Consider the following 18,392-nt stretch of genomic DNA (forward strand, 5'->3'; position numbering starts at 1 on the left):
CGATTTGTGATAATTAATTTGCCATTTTTGATATTTGGTAATTAGCCAATATCTTTTAGATGCAATCTTCAAATTTCATAAGCTTTAGTTGAAAACAACAACTCATACCAGACCAATTGAGTTTGATGATTTCAATGAGTCATTTGCATAATTGATATTTTTTAATTATGCAATATCTTAATGCAAAAACATGCCCCATTTTTGAACATAAATGTCCCTGATATAATAAGTTGAGAATCTAAACGTTTAAAACACACAGAAACACACACATGCACACAGACACAGAAACACACAGACAGAGACAGACACAGATGCACACAAACACACACACAGAAACTCAGAAACACAAACACAGACACACATGCACACATACACACACACACACACACACACACACACACACACACACACACACTGTCTTACTTTCTCAACAGATAAGACTTAAATGACAGATATGCATCAATTCATGCATTTGAATATTTATTTCTAATCCAGCTCTAAGCAGTATACAATATAACAATAACATGACTTTAATCAATAATTATGACCTGTTCAAACCACTTTACTACATATTTCATCATATTGGTATCAATTATTCTGCACCTGCAAAGATGGCTGTTTTAGATACTTTCAGAAGTAATATGATACATGCATAGTCTTATACCTATAACTAAAATGATGTAGGCTTGGTGTTTCACACATGGGACATTACATTTTTGACACAAAGATAGACATATTTCAACTCCAGACTAACACTATCAGTTCGAGACACAACAAACACAGCAGGATCCTTTGCCACTGATAAGCATTGCTATTCTTTCAAAGTGCAGTAAAACAGGCTAACTAATGAAAAACATCATTACAAATGGACTTGATGATTTTACAACAATGTTCAACCAACTGTATCTCTTAGCCTGTCACAAGCTGTGCTGAAACTAAGCCACTTACAGTAAGTTTCTCAAATATTGTTGATAAGACCAAGGTTGGCTAGTCACTATACACAGATAATATGCCACACATACCACTCTGCACTCACTTCACTCAGATGGTAAACAAACAACTCTAACATTTGATGTTAAATTAGCAACTAGAACACAATACAACATTGCAAGTTTGTTTATTACACCACATTAGATATCCCACAGTGTCCATATCCTGAAGACTCTGCTTACAACACCACTAGTGAAATGTACACCAGAGAGTGAAAGATTACACTGTGCATGACCAATAGAGAAATTTGCTGCTACAGTAGTTAGTTATAGCACAGCTTGAGACAGTACGAGATACAGTTGGTTGAACATTGTTGTAAAGGCTGCAATAGTTTATTTTCTAACTGATAACACAGACAAGTAACAAGAGTCTTGTTACTTGTCTGTGCTGATATTCAACATTTAAACTTGACTACTTCTACATTCCCGCTGTGCATGGCACCTATGTAATTGTTTCTTTTACATCAGAAGTTGTCTGAGAATGTGTATTAAATGTTATGTTGCGTGAGTGAAACACCAAGCCTACATCATTTTAGCTGTATATCGACTTTTCCTGTTCTAGTCTAATATAGGTGAATCTATTTAAACATGCAGATAAATACTAGTAGTGATAGTTTCATCCTTTAAGGCGATTTCTTGTCAGCTGACGTATATGTGTAGGACGTCCTGTTGACAGAAAGAAAACACAAAGACTGATCAGTGTTCGATCAAGAGTGACATGATAATCAATTGCTACTAATTCAGCTGCTGTAGTACAAACTTAACATTGACTTCAATTTATATACAATGTACAATGTATATATGAATCTGTATGTAATAATTATGATATGCATGGATGTCTATGTAGTAATGACGATATACATGAATCTGTATGTAGAATAGGAAAACACATTCATCAAATCAATACAGTATTTTAATAGTCAAGTACATATTTACACTTCTGAATCACTTCTACACTTTTAAGTGTAAAACAAACCAATGACAACAACAACGACGACAACAACAACAACAACAACAACAACAACAACAACAACAACAAATTCTTCTTCCTTTAAGTGAATATGTTCCTAGTTTAAATGGTTGAGATTGAAATATCTGTTTGCTTACCATTTATTAATCACAGAGCTTAATAAAAGGGTCTGACTATTAGGAGAAGTACATTGTAGCACGCCATACTCCATAACTAGAAAAATAAGAACAATGTGATTCTTCTGTTAATTACACATAGGTTAGCCCACAGTGAAAGACGTCTTCCAAACTATGATGTATGACGTAGAACATACTCAAATCACTTGTGGCCAATAGTCAAACAATATTTATTTTCACAATGAGTGTAACCCTAAACGCTTGCAAATTCACTGAGATGAACAAAGACATTTAGTACCATTTTTATGGCCATATGGATGATGATTGGGTATTTATTTTGGATTTTTTATTCATAAAACAATTTTATCATGGCTTTCTAAACAATATTGACAATGTATGTGTTTGTAACTCTGCAAAAAGCTATTTTTAAAAAGTGTAAAAAGTGTGTTATTATACGTACACCTAGTTTTATACATATTTATTAATCTTTTGCAATTTATTGAATTACAAACAAGGACTTGGTAATTTATGTTGTTATTGATTTTACAAGTAGGAAACCACGATAAAATTATTTTATAAACTAAAAATACAAAATAAATACACAATTGTTATCAATATGGACACTTTAAAGGATTTTCAATCTATACATTACAATTTGTCAACAACTGTGTGTTATTAAAAATTGAATATCAGTCCATAATATGTCATGTGATCAAAGATGATTATTTTAAGAATTTAGTAAAGTGGAGTACATTTTACATTATGATGATTGCCATTGGGTTAATCCAAAATTTGATATACCTGGATGTAGTCACCCCATGTTTAGTAGCACCCTGATAACTTGCTTCTCCTGCCTTCAATGTCAGTGATACTAAGCCTCCATCGGCAGTTATTACTCCTTGGTGTATTGCTGCTTTGCACACACTGGAATCCTGTACATTTGAGTGGCGGAATGTTAACATGGATACTATATAGGGCATATATGACACACTTTGAATACACGTTCATATAAGGGGTCAGCCATTTTCAACCATGGGGGTGTTTTTTTTATAGCTGAATGTTATCTTTCTCTCTCTTTAGATTCAATGATGAAGTGTCCCCCCCTCCCCCCCCCCCCAAGAAAAAAGAAGAAGAAGAAGAAGAAGAAGAAGAAGAAGAAGAAGAAGAAGAAAACCCAGTGAAGACCAGATTTTCCACACTGTATCTTTTGTAATATCAGTGCACCTAGATGTAATTAATAAATAACTGTACCCAATGCAATCTGATAGCACAGTATTAAAATAAAGGTTTTTTTGAATGTCACATATTTGTCCTTTTTTCTTATTAATCTGGAATATATGGACTCTGAGACTGAATCGTTTCTCAAGTAACTGTATCTGTAGAATACTGTGTAAACATCCAGTGACGTTTTTGACATATTACGGTTTATAGCTAGGTGATATTAATCGACAACCATATAAACACTTGGTTATTCTTAATTGTAGCAGAGTTGAACTGGTTCTAGACAGTGTTCAACTTAAATACAAGATTTGAGGTCACCTTGTCCATTTACTGTACAATTTAATCTTATGTAACAAAAACATAAAAACCAGCAGAGCTTTTTCAACTGCTAGGTAGGTTGTTAAATCTGGTTAAATCTATGGGCCTAAATCATTATTAGGCCAAATAAAAAAGTTGTTTGGTTCTGGTTACCTGAACCCCACCTAGTTTTTCACGCTGATCCTAAACTTGTTTTTACATATTCAAGAAAAATAATATAGTGGGTGCAGAAACTGACATCAACTTAAAAAGACAATATAAAACTATTCTTCCAATCTGTAATGGCTGTACATCTGATAGGAAGAAATAAACAACACAGAGACCATTTGGAAAACATTGGAAAACCTGAACTAGACACTCACACATGAAAAAAATATATAATAAAATAAAATAAAAAATCTACCTACACCACCCATTTTAAATTGAATGTAATAAGAACCACACAATTTTTGTTTACGCCTTAATATGATACTCACATCAGTGAACACATTATTTGTACCCCATACTGTCCTAGTAGCTTGAAGACATCCTGATGGACATTTCACTCTGCATTCAGAAAGTAAACATATTATATGCATAGGTCAGAGTTTATGCCTAGCTAGGTCAGAGTTTATGAACATTTCATGTTGAAATCATCACTTATTTTATATTTTGTATGTAAGGAAACAGTGAGATGACGACAGCATGTCTTTCAACGTTTATTAGAAAGCTGTAAAATGTCTTGTTTATGGAGTGGCTGACTAAGGTCACAAGACTGACCAAATTGTCAAAGAACAGGTTCTAGGCTTGTTGCCTCCCGGCCCATTTCCCCCCCCCCCCCCCCCACACACACACACATTTTATCATTATGATCTATTATCACTATTTGAAAACAGGTTTTATGTAGCATTATTAAAATTGCTATCTAAATGTGTCCCTTGTATTTTTACTCTTCAGCAGATATCTGCTGGAGTTTGTAGAAAATTATTATCATGGGTTATCGTAATATTCACCTTCTTGGGGGACACATTCTAGGTCAGCTTTGCCACAAATCGGCCTGGTGGTTTTACAGCAAAAGTGAACCTGCTACACCATCATAGCCTTTGAGAATTATGGATAGTAACAACTAATATTATCTTACCTGCAGGTTCCTGATGGACAAACACTGTAACCAACTGAATTGCAGTCGATAGTGCTGGGTTCAGGGGTTGGTACTAGACTGTCGTCGGTGACACCATCTGTGAACCAGAATGTCACTGGCCATGAACCATAGCTGTAAATAAAATGAAGACAACCACAGTCAAAGTGAACTGAAATGTGATATTTATGATGGCTTAATTAAACAGAGACTAACAGTATAAAACTTAATTAGGAAAATCAGCCTACAACTCAGCCATTGGCATCCAAATTCAGTGCTTGCCTTCACACACACATCCACTTGGCAGTAGTAGTGGAAAATAACCAATGTTAAAACTTCCAACACTGGTGGCAGCGGTGGGATAACATCCAATGATTCTGGGATGTGTGTCCTTTTACATTTCTGACAGCATTTTAACCCACATTTTGAACTACTTTAACAGGAGGAGGTCATGTTTTAGAGAAAGAAAGTTGAACGAGGGCCACTGTTTAGCACGATGGAATTGGGGAGGGTAATATTTTAACAGCCCAAGCCTGATTTTCCCTGGCCTTACCCCTTGTAATTACTGAAGGGTCCCTTAGAAAGTAGTAAGTTTTATATAATTATATATTTATAACTTTGCCACCAACTCTTTTACTTGTATGTATGATGCCTGCTGTTCATATTGAATATTAATCATTGCAAAGAAAGATGTATTTTTCAAATTAGACATTTGAATTGATAAAACATGATAAACAACAAGGTATAAACTATATTTTCTTATATATGTAGCTGAAATTGCTGCAAGCTCTACAAACTTATGAGTTTGACATGTCATGTAGCCTTTACATCAATACAAGTATATTGGTTCAATCACTTACCAGATTTAAACTAAATTGCCTCCCATAAGGGTAAACCATAGATTTTTGAGCCTACACACATTGTTGGAATTATGCAAATTAGTTATTAACACTGTAAGATACATAAACAAACTTTATAGGGCGTACAGACTTTGTTATGGTTAATGTATGTACTGAATTGTATTGAAATTGAAGTATGCAGTCTTAAGATATAGCCTAATTACAGAATATCATTAATTATGCAAATTATTCACTAAATATTCATTATTTTTTTGTTAACTATTACTACGTTAGTTAGTATACTTTCTAGTTTGTTTTAGCACCAAATACTTATAGCAGAAAATCCAATGAAAAAATTAGTTTTCTTGACGGATGCAATAAATATAAGATTTAATTCTATTTGGTTTGGTGGGATATCTAGATCGCCTACCAAATATGAGATTTTAGAAATAACGTTGTCACCTACTTTGTGGTAGTTATGCCATTTTTGGTGGACCCGGTGTAGCTACTATCACCTGCCCTGAAAGCAACGTGAACTACACCACCAGCTGCATTGGTTATTCTCCCGTCGTGAACGGCAGCCTTACAAAGCGAGGAGTCCTGAAATAGATAAATATTTACACTGACAAGCGCCCTCTTGTGGACACATCGGGAAGGTTACGGATGCCGCTACTACAATGTAGTATAAATGTGGAATTCTAACAAACTGGAGAAGTGGATGATATCATATTGTGATACACATAACCAATAAATATGCGACTTTCAATTTACTGCATAGTTTGCATATATAATTGATATTCACCAACAAGGAGGGCTGTCATTAATCATGGTACTTAATAATATATTGACAACCATATGTGTCATTTCTAGTTTTCCCGCCAGCAAAGACATGAAAAATAACAACAAAATATACAAATAAACCCGACAATGTTTAAAGTAAAATCCACTTGAAATGCATAAAGGCATAGAACAGGGACGGCGTCATGGTATTGATTGTCATAAATAGATTGTGTACTATTTGTCGAAGATGAGTCCCACTTTCTTTGAATTTGTCCAGTTTATGATCACCTTAGAAACCAACTCTTGCCAATCAACGTTCACAACCAACCCAATTACAATTAGTTTAAAATCATAATGAGTAGTGCTAATTCAGAGATCTTGCTAAAACTTTGTAAATATATGTATACAAAGCTATGGAGATGAGAACTTTCAAAGTAAATACTTTGTAATATATGTTTCTCACTTTTGCTATCTGTAAGACATTTTTCACTATTTTGTAAACTTTGCCTATGAGCCGATGGCCTAGAAACGCAATAAACATATCATATGTGACATGCATAAAAAGAACCCTTAAATTAATCAGGAATACGGTGATGCCAGGTTTCTTATATATTAAATACTAAAAAAAACCTATTTTCTTACCCCTGTGTAATATGTAGTACCCCACACTGTCCTGCTAGCAGAAGCACATCCAGATGGGCACAAGACACTAGGAATGAACGATAGACTGTCATTGACAAGACATCCCTAAATTGGTAAGACGAAATCCGTATCTCAGGATTGCAAATGTACTTAACTTCAGACTTTCGAATTCGTATACGTTGTACACGGCGTGGAAGACGATTCTGAACTTCACTTTGTAAAAAGGCAGGCTGTACCTAATAATTTTACACGTCAGATTTATATACAACTTGTACAGATCGATTGCAATGTGGTTGTTTTGTGAAACTTTTATGAGCACCGGCTCTGCTAGCTGTAGACAATCTATAAATACTCAATTGTTTGTGGACATTTTCCAAAATTGATCAGTAATGATTCGAACTGTGTCTGTATCGAAAAAAATGCTGGGAGCAATAAAAATAAAAATAAAACCTACCTGCACGACTTTCCTGTCTTGTCACAAACATCAGTTGATTGGGATTCACAGTTAGCTGTTACCATAGCAACTACAAATATAAATGTACATAGGTAAACACAGACAGACAAACAAACGGACAATCAATCAATTAATTAATTAATTAATCAATCACAACAAGATGCACGCAACCTTATTGCAAAGCAAATGTTGGAAACTTGCATTCTTAAAAGAGAGCCTAATTACTGAAAATTAATTATGCAAATGATACATTAAAATGAATAGGTACATCAGCAAGCTTTATAGGACATGTGCGCTTTGTTGTTATTGATGAATGGACCTAATTATATTGACTTTGAAATGTATTCTTATTTTTGTTAAGTTATAGCCTAATTACTGAAAATAATTAATAATGCAAATTACTCATTAGGGTTAAAAACTACATCACCAAGCTCTATAAGACACATCAACATATTGAAAAATTAGATGGCATTCAAGATATTCCATAATTCCTGAAAATATCTAATTAATATTCATAGATGCTTACTAAACCTAATAGTTCTAGCCATGACCCTAAATAATATGTACGGAATTTCGCTTGCAGGAATTCAGACAGCCTTTTTTTTTGAGAAAATGATGTCACAGAGAGACTGCCAGCCAGACAGCCAGCCAGCCAGCCAGACAGACAGACAGACAGACAGACAGACAGACAGACAGACAGACAGACAGACAGACAGACAGACAGACATTACTATAAAAACATATCCTTCTCTTACCGCTACGGAAGATAAAATTATTTTTCTTATAATTACGGAAGGTAAAATCATAGGAAATGGACGGGTCAAAATGTCGTTGTTTTGATCCATATATTTGTGCTGCCTGCCTAACAAATAGATGGTCACGCCACTGTTACATTTGCTACAGAATAATTGTCTGAGATTTGGTAAATGTGTAAGGTAATGTCATACTCTGTGACTTAAATTCTGCGTTTTAGAAGTTTTGTTAGTAATTTGGAGTTCTGGTACAAATAAAACCGGTAGTACTAAATGTAATCTAGTAACTTACCAACTTTGTAGACAGATAGTGCATCGGAACCACCACACTTTTTGTTGGCATCACCGCTACAAGGGATTTCACACCCATCGTCTAACTTTATGTTGGAGTCAGTGAACTCTTTGGAACACCAACACTCGTCACCATTGAATAATCCAGCAAAGGAAAAGTCCAATTTCGCACAGTATTCAATGCATTTGTTGACGGTCATTCCACCATAGGAAAGAACAGCTTTAACCCTGACATCACATACTCCAAGTAGTTCCGAATCTTGAAAACATCCAAGTGCTAATCCTGTGAATGCTCCTGAGCTGCAGGTATCTATGGAACCATTATATATATATAGCATCAACATCTCCTGACGAGTGATTTACTCACGAAACAGGCTTGTAGAGACGAAAAACCCGACTTGATTTTCTTCTACCCTCAACATATACTCCGCTCTGCGTGCAGACGTATCGAGCACTGTACTACGGACAAATCTTACCACTGACTTCCTATATATATATATATATATATATATATATATATATATATATATATATATATATATATATATATATATATATATATATATATATATATATATATATATATATATACACACATATATATATAGAGACACACACACACACACACACACACACACACACACTACACATTTTTAATTTAATTTACGGCCAACGTCGATCAGACACCGCTGAAACTGTGTGCGTTACACATGTATGTATCGTTGATACTGCAACACATTTAAGTCGAGTAATGTAACAGAGTGGGGAAACACAGTGTTACAATCACTTATATTTTTTGTGCTAGTTTCTAATGAGACTACGTGTTTGAAGTGTTGTCCTTATAAAGGTTATAGACATAACATCACTTTAATGTTCAACTCATATAAAACTAGGAAAATACAGTAGCACTCATGACTTACAGTATGGTGGTGTATGATAACATTGCCTGATATAGAGTTTAAAGTTAAGGTATATCTTTCCTTTCAAGCCTAGGAGGGTCACATGAAACGTTTCAATCTAACTACTATTATTGTATTTTCATGTAAAAATTAATTTACTTTTTACACTACATATATATTCAATCATCTTTCATGTCAGGGAGATTTGAATCACGTGTAGACAATTGAACTAACCTATTCGATAGCATAGCATGAATAGATGACTAGAAATAGAATCTGACATCACAATCATGTTACTGTACAGTTTGATGTATTTCCTGGATGTCAAAGGCTATAAAATCTTTCAGATAATGCGGGGGGCAGAGCTTTGTCTTGGTGCAATCACACGCATTTAAAATTTAGAAAGGTGGCTACTTTACATAAACTTGCATAATATCAATTTTAGCATACGCAATTAAATATCATATGTAAGGCCAGAAAAAAATTAAAAAGCTGGTCAACAGGCAACCTAACCCATCACATTGGGTAGGTAGGGCGATTTCATTTTTTCACAATGCTTGACAAGGATAAAACAAACCATATTTCATGATAGCAAAATATTTCAGGTCGAGTTTAGATAGAACTTATTCAGTCATCTTGATACCATCTTTTGCAATTTGTCTGCATAGCTACAGTTAGGAAATGTACACAATTTACGGTTAAACAAGTGTTGTAGCTCCTCTCACCCTCTCTTCTCAAACAATGTTAAGCCCCGCTAAACGAAACTCAAGCATTATTTTAGCCACCCCTTCTGTCACCTACACTACAGTGGAGATATACAATTATATGGTACAATGCATTAAAATAATAGTGACAGCCAACTACTATATAAAACATCATTTTAACCAAAGACAACGTCGAACACTATTGGAAGTGGTTCTTCAAAGAGTGGATCTGAAACTGCGTATTTAGTTTAACAGTTTTTTCCTGGCCACCAAATATTCCAAAAAGAGATCTGCCGTTTTATCAGTAATTGTTTTATAAGGAACAAGATGTAAATTAGATCGAGCGCATCTTCAGAGTCACTGCATGCAGCAGGCGACCTCACGTTGAACGACTTTTTTGCCTTTTTGGGGGAGAGTTTCACTCTCTGACATATTGCGACTTGCTATCTTAAAATGAAGGAGACTTTCAAGACCATGTTCCTCGCGGAAAATGCACAGTTCGTGTGCGCACTTCTTTTGTACTTTCCAGCACAAAGAATTTTTAATTTGCTGCACTGCAAAAAGTTACATTTTTAACTGGACACATTTTAATTCAAAGTTAAGCCAGCGTACAATAGAGATATAAGATACATATTAGCGAGGAGTCAGTGTAGTCACTTTTGACTTTATTAAATCGCTTGCTAGGAATCGTCACGTAAATAACGATTTTAATAACATCGCCATGTATTCAAAAAGTAGCTTTTTTCTAAAGATCTTGGGGGGGGGGGCCGCTGCCTCCCCCCCCCCTCGCAGGCTACTTTACTGAAAAAAACAGCAAACATGCGATGTAACACTGTTATTATACACGAGTCCTTACCTTCAGCTTGTCCCTGTGATGGTGTTAGGAAAAAACAATGGTTTAATTTGATTATTAGAGAAATAACAGTTTGATTATTATCTCTGAATATAAACTCCAAATTAAATGTCAGTGTCATTTTATTACAAATTATCAATTTAATTGCTTTGCATGTAGTGATCATCTTTGAAAAAAATTTGATAAAATTACATAAATTGTGCTTTAATTTTGTTTATAATTACACTTACCGGTTGCAAAGAAATGCAGAGCAACAAATACAACACTGTCCATAACGTAGATTTCATCGTCTTCTTTTGCACTCACCACTGCACTGTATAACGTCTGAGTTTAGTGTCTGTTAGTGTAGTATTCAGGTAGGTAGGCAGTGTGTGCGTAGCTTACCTCAATTTTAGTCTTTATTAACAAGTGGCTTTAATATAACAATTGTTACCCGGACATTTGTCAAATTTATTTTTGATGCTTGTTGTGTTTGCTTTCCACGTTTTCACATGAATCATTGTTGTCAGAATATTGATTGCTATCCACGATGGTGGGAAGTTCATTTATTGGTTTCATCTCTTTCTCCAGTGTATTATTCGGCAAGCAAGCCTACAGAACGTACAGGGCTGGGATGGAGGGGGGGGGGGGCTGACCTCAAGTCTGGTCCGTTGCATAACATGTAACCCTTCTTCCTCAGTGGCTCCATTTCCTAAATAAGTTGCCCTTCCTCAAGTTCCATTCTCTAAAACATGACCCCCCCCCATCAGTGTTTAAAAAACATAGGTTAAAATGCTGTTTAACGTGAAAATAATTTAAAGAATTGATCCAACCTCTGCTACTACATCGAGGAATTTGAAGGCATTGTTTTTCCCCACTGTTAAATCACAATGAATTATGTGACGGCACTGCATTAATTTAGGAATTTATATAGAATGTAAAGAACTCCTTGTACTAGACGGGCACATTGCCAACATTGTAAAAAAATGGAATTGAGGTCAACATCTCCACTCCAACGCATTATATCTAATATCTTATCACACTGCCACCCCCCCCCCCCTTTACTCGTGTGAGATCATGGAGGTATAGTAGCTTACATCAAAACTAACAACTTATAAATATTCACTGCATGGTTGTCAGAAGGGATCAGACTGATGTGTTTAACATAACGGTACAATAAGGACAGTCGTGGGCTTTGGCAGTGGGGGGGGGTTGGCAAAAAATTTGATAAATTATTAGACAATACATTGAATCAAAGTACAATGACCCTCTCCAATTACATTTTCTAAAACATTGCTGTATGTCGAGAACTGATTTCGAAAAAAGTGACCCCGTAATTCCCCTGGAAGTCACTTTTTTATATCATTTCAAAATCTGATTTTGTTTTTGATGACCTGATCGTATTGTTGTAATGGAACAATTGCTTGTCAGGATGTTTTTGAAAACCTAGCGAATTGAATTTTGTTGAGACTATATAGTCAACAGTAACCGTTGTGTTAAGATACTTATAATTCTATAACAATTAAATTGTCTCATTTACACCGCAATGTAAAATGTACACTGTTATCATGTTTTATTTTGCTATAAACAATTCAATTCATTACATTCTAATGAATCATAGCCATTTCATGACAATTTGTTAGTTGTACTTGTATTTCTAACACTTATGTTAAAAATCTAGATCTTCAGATGAACTTTGAAAGGTATTATATTAAACTGATATAGGAATGCTGCTGTTCAAGGTATCCTTAAAATAATGGTTGCCAGACAGAGGAACTCTGACGATATGTCATCTAATTTTGTTATCGGTGGGTTGTCGGTGGCCGAGCAGTTAAGCTCGTAAGCTCAATTACCTCTGCAGTCTGGGTTCGAACCCGCCAGGTGTTGGCTGGGTTTGATGTAAAGATTTAACCAGGTCTGTATGTAAGAAGGGTGATGCTCAGTTTGACCCTATCGAACAACGCAGGTTTTCCCGGGGTACTCCGGTTTCCTCCTGCTTCTTCAACATTAGGGCACTAGGGCGCTGCTCTTGCGGCGACCATTCAACAAATTTCCGAATTTATTTGGACGAATAAAGATTATTATTTATATTATTATGATTACAAGTGAATGGGTTTAAATATTATATAATAATGAAAAATGTTGGGAGGACTTTAGAGGAATATCACTTATGGTTGGTGTGTATACGTAGGAGGTGTAAAGGTTGACGTTTTACACCCATAACTAATTGTTCAATATTTCCCATTCAAGCTTCAAGTCGTAACAATTGGGAGCTTGGTACTTGCCATGTATATGAATAAAAGTATGACAATATTATTTTATTTATGACTAAATTGGCACTAGCACTGCGGCCCAGCGAAGATCTCAATTGTTCAGTATTCCTCGAAGCATTTAGCAACTAATATTTGATTGACAGCTACGGTAGCGGTAGCGATGACTCAGATTTCCACAAAAACCCTTTGGTCTCTACTTACGATTTTTCAGACAGATTGGTGTGCATTTGAAAAAGTTGAACATGAGCTGAGCGAAGTTTAGTTGTCATAAAATAATGTTGCAAAGTTTAGTGAAAAGAATATCGATTTCAAGTTTTTCTGATATGAGCGCAGTACATGAAATTTTGAAATTAATTTTTCTCCATTTTTGTTTAGAATCGTATTTATAGATCTATCCTGTATTCTACCATTAAAGTCCCCTAGTAATAGAAACTGATCATTAGATTCCCTTAGCTTGATAATATTGCTGTGTAACTCAAGATATAATTCATCCACTGTATCTTGATTTGTATTTTCTGGAGGAACATTATACTAATCCTAAACATAATGTTTGTCTCTCTTCAACTTGCAATTTTATCCATAATCTTTCAAGATCATCATCTTGGGATTTCAATAAATTGGAGTCAATAATCTGAATGTTATTTTTCACAAGCCAATTCCTCCACTATTAAATATGAAGGCATGTTGTCATTATAATGAGATACACACTAGAGGTATATGGCATCATCGCAATGAAATATATAAATTTGGGGTTATACAAGGAAATGTGGAATACGATGTCAATATAATAAGATAAGAAATATGACGTCATCACAATGAGATATCGAAGTATAACGCCATCATAATAAGATAGGGTATATGACGTCATCACAATGAGATATCGAAGTATAACGCCATCATAATATGACATATATTGATGTATGACGTAAGGAGTTCAGCATGTAACCATTATTATTTGTGAACCACGGTGATCAAAGTCGATTGAGTCAAATTGTCTTCATGAAATGAATATTTAAAATACGTCAACAACACATCAACTCATAAAGCAATACACAAATTGGATATGTTAACTACCAGGACATTTCACTATTTGTCGAGTGAACTTATTAAAATACAAAAATAGTCATAAATAATTAAGTTGTTCACCAGCCTGAGATGGGATATTGTGTTTCTATTTAACATAAAATGCAGGGGAGGTGGTTTGTTTACCCCACAGTATTGTACAATATCCATCACTGTTCACAGTTTTTCCGTTTTTCATTTCTTTCGTCTTGTTCCCTTTGGTAAACACTACCAACTTCAGTTTTTACTATATGTCCGTTACTTATAAGTTACAGGTTGTTATAAATATAATTTGCATACATTGTGAATTAATGTATTAAGACTGAGACAAGTATCTACCTGTATATATCACCTTTATCTAACTTTTATTAATTTTTAAAAGGGTTAACAGTAGACAATTGATTGATGGCATGTATCATATAACAATATTTAACCTTAGCAAATAAAAGACATACTTACTATTGAGGGCTGCATTTACCAACAGTTGTGATGTCACACTGTGTATTGTGAACAACATATAGGGGCTGTTTTGTTTTAAAAAATGAACACATTCACTAACAACTTGGTTGGTCGCCAAGGGCCTACCTACCTGTCTGTCTGTCTATCTATCTATCTACCTGTCTGTCTGTCTGTCTGTCTGTCTGTCTGTATGTCTGTCTGTATGTCCGTCTGCCTGCCTGCCTGCCTGCCTGCCTGCCTGTCTGTATGTCTGTCTATCTATCTATCTATCTATCTATCAACGAAATAGGGAGGGATAAGGGGTAGACCATTCGATATCCTAATACACCACCATATCAGATGAAGACAAACAAATTATCATGCACGCGCGGAAATCTCTCATCTTTGATAAAACGAAACAATGGGTAAAAAAGAATGGGAATGGGTCATTTGACGTCACAATGGGAAGCAACGATGGGGCCTTCTAGACATAACGCTCAACCTCAACAACGGTAAATATTACCCATATAGAAAACCCAACGACAACCCCATCTACATACACAAGCAGTCTAACCACCCACCCAGCATCATCAAGAATATATCGACAGCCATCGGCCGTAGCATTTCCGACATATCATCCGACGAACACATCTTCAACCAGGCAGCCCCACTATACCAAAATGCACTAAAAACCAGCGGCTACAAAGAGAACATCACGTACACCAGCACCTCATCACAGAAAAAAACAAGAAAAAACAGAAATAGAAACACCATCTGGTTCAACCAACCATACAGCAAAAACGTAGCCACCAATGTAGGCAAACGATTCCTCAACCTAATCGCAAAACATTTCCCAGCAGACTCTAAGTTACACAAAATATTCAACAGAAACAATGTCAAAGTCAGTTATAGCTGCATGCCAAACATGGCTATCATAATCAAAGCGCACAACGCCACCATCTCCAACAGCGAAACTAAACCCACTCAAAAATCATGTAATTGCAGACAAAAGGACACATGTCCTTTGAATGGCGAATGCCAAACGGAAAACATCATATACCAAGCCACCGTCCATGGAAAAAAAATTTCCATCGTTGACTGAATGAGACGAACTAGCTAGTCTTGTCATTTTTCGAATGGCAAATTTAACATCAATTGCTCAAAAGTATGACGGGTGGCTGGGGTGGGTGATTCTATTCCTCACTATGGTTCTATGTTAGTATTAATGGAATGAAAATGGACGGGGACAACACTTTTACTACTTTGATACTGTAGAACAAAACTCCGTTGAAGTTAATTAAACACCAAAAGTTAGTTTGCCACTATTTATGTAATAAAAATGCTCAGTCCATGATCTCATTGTAAGTATTCTCTTGATCATGGCGTATATAATAACGTATTGCATGTCTGTGTATATATATTGAGTATTGTCATATCAGTGATACATTTCTTTGTCGTCTACAACCGTCATCGACCAATAGATAGAAATCAAAAGTAATACCTCATAAAGATTATCACTGAATAGGAAATTGAAAGCACTCACTGCTATCATGACGCACATTGTAAATCAAACGGTCATAAAAGTATTTAATCCTTACTTCCGATTTCAATCACACGAAAGTAGGTAGACTGTCGACAGTCGTTCGTGCCCTTTTTGCTACGTTTCACCTAAAACAAAAGTCGTCGTCTCGCTCCATAGCACTGAATACTAATGCGTACTGATAGGACCTGCGAGTGCCGAAGTACTATAGTATTGTTCCGGATCGGAGCGAGGCGACGACTTTTAGTTTTTAGATATAACGTAGGCACGAACGACTGTCGACAGTCTAGAAAGTAGGGTCTATGTTACAATACACCTCCCTGTACACAGCAGTCTGCATTGTAAACCGTGACGGGGCGCCCTCATCGGTCAACCCTTTCACAGAGCATGAGAGCATGCCGATGAGGGCAGAACAACACGACGTATCTTAATTGTCTAACCGTGGGTTATACAAATACTTCCATGGTACACTTGTCTCTGTAACAATTAAAACCATCCGTATTCCTATCACACGCTCTGTTGGATTTGTATTTTGGTTGTTATTTTCCTACGTGTATGTTATCACCGACATATGTTTCTATTTATTCTCGTAATTAATTAATCAATTAATATCAATGAAAAACCCTTGGAATATACCGACGAACTCTAAATCTACTCTCGTTTTCGATAGCCTATTGACTTATATTGTTATGAGTCACAGACCTAAATTATATCCATTCAGGATATTTTGGTAATTTTCAACTGTATAGTAAGTCGGTCAAAAACGTTTCAATAGCTTAACAACTAACTTTATTAAAATGACACCTCAGTCACTGTGAGCTATCAATCATCTATCGGTAAGTCTTTGTAACCAACTTCTTCTGTTGAACTTAGTTAATCACAAGGATGGTGTCCAGTTATCACCTTATCGGCTGTCGGTAAGTCGTTGTCATTGTTTGAATTGATCACAAGGATGGTGTCCAATTTGTCATTCTCTTAGCTGTCAGTAGGGTCTTGGCAGAAGAACTACGTCGGTCTTGTCAAAATCCCTTTGAATTAAAGGCGAGACAATGAGGTACATACGAACGTGCAGTAACGAAGAAGATTTCAAGAACAAATTGAAATTCTTCATAAATTTGACACAAAGAGGATACAATGAAACAGAAGTGATTCGCTCATTAAAGAGGGTCCGTTATGAGAATAGGGAGACTTATCTCCAAAATCGGACATCAACTCAAGAGATTCCTCTATAGTCTTCAAAACAACATATATAGTCCCAACATCAAAGCGTCTAAACTAAAACACACATTAACAAAACATTGGGAACTGCTAGAAAATAATATAACCTTGAATAAACTCTACCCGACCACGCCAATCATAGCACAGAAAAGGAACAAAAATCCTAAAGACGTACTTGTCACAACTAAACTAAAGTCCTCTGCCTCTAAAAGCCAGGCTGAAAAAGCCAGGCTGATCATAATATACTCGAAATACTCGCATCTCTGCTTGATGAACAAAATTGAATTTTAAGCCAAACAAAAGCGGGAACACTGTCTCGTTAGACAGAACTACGAATGATGAAGGATCGACCCCAATAACCGGTCCGAAACGTCTTAAAAGAAGGGTCAACTAAGTATCGGCCCGGGGACGTATCGCCAATGTCTTCTCTGCTAATTTACCCTAATACTAGGGTCAATAACCTTGACAAAAAGGTCACGTAGCTAACTGACCTTCAAACCAATTTATTAATACCAAAAAAATAATCAAGTCTGAACCAGCGTGGAAAAATGTTTCCACTTATTAACAAATTTAACTTGATCTAACAACCCATAGTTGGTTACATGGTAAACGCAATGTCATACACGTGAATAGACTAGAAACTCGAGTTGGCTACAAAACGATGGATTTGACGAAATTGTTGGCGACAAGTTTTCACTGAGATGAATTTATGTGAGGTGACTGACATACTCACAATATTTATAGTAACAGTAGTAACATCGTATGAAAATGATGTCACAAGGCTGACTTGGGTTTCAAAATAAAATACATCCATGCAGTTTTAATTTCGTGTTCACGATCAAGCGCGAAATTGTGCGAAATTCAAAATGCGTGAATCATTTCAGGGTTCACAGTATCACTATTCTATTAGTGTTTTCAGTCACAAGCTAAGATGTAA

At 35.6% G+C, this 18,392-nt stretch overlaps 1 protein-coding gene across 1 annotated transcript; it reads right to left on the reverse strand.

The window, feature by feature from the left end:
• Positions 1-459: 459 nt before the first annotated feature.
• On the reverse strand, positions 460-11,334 carry LOC144437577 (cysteine-rich secretory protein LCCL domain-containing 2-like). Its single transcript, XM_078126544.1, has 11 exons — positions 11,176-11,334; positions 10,949-10,961; positions 8,491-8,799; positions 7,447-7,516; positions 6,993-7,059; positions 6,037-6,170; positions 4,735-4,866; positions 4,091-4,160; positions 2,877-3,007; positions 2,097-2,172; positions 460-1,655 (listed from the first exon to the last, which is right to left on the reverse strand). Exons 1-10 carry the CDS (start codon positions 11,230-11,232, stop codon positions 2,136-2,138), a joined length of 1,020 nt encoding a protein of 339 aa, XP_077982670.1. The 5' UTR covers positions 11,233-11,334; the 3' UTR covers positions 460-1,655; positions 2,097-2,135.
• Positions 11,335-18,392: the final 7,058 nt, after the last annotated feature.

The sequence above is a fragment of the Glandiceps talaboti genome, chromosome 7, assembly GCF_964340395.1.
Source record: "Glandiceps talaboti chromosome 7, keGlaTala1.1, whole genome shotgun sequence".
Lineage (NCBI taxonomy): Eukaryota > Metazoa > Hemichordata > Enteropneusta > Spengelidae > Glandiceps > Glandiceps talaboti.

What these genes read in the sequence shown, in the direction of transcription:
- LOC144437577 (XM_078126544.1), bottom strand. Translation starts at nt 11,232, where the DNA reads ATGAAATCTACGTTATGGACAGTGTTGTATTTGTTGCTCTGCATTTCT. An exon ending in ACTATCTGTCTACAAAGTTG is followed by an intron (nt 7,517 to 8,490) that starts GTAAGTTACTAG and finishes TTATATTTGTAG; the next exon opens with TTGCTATGGTAACAGCTAAC. An exon ending in GTACTACATATTACACAGGG is followed by an intron (nt 6,171 to 6,992) that starts GTAAGAAAATAG and finishes TATCTATTTCAG; the next exon opens with GACTCCTCGCTTTGTAAGGC.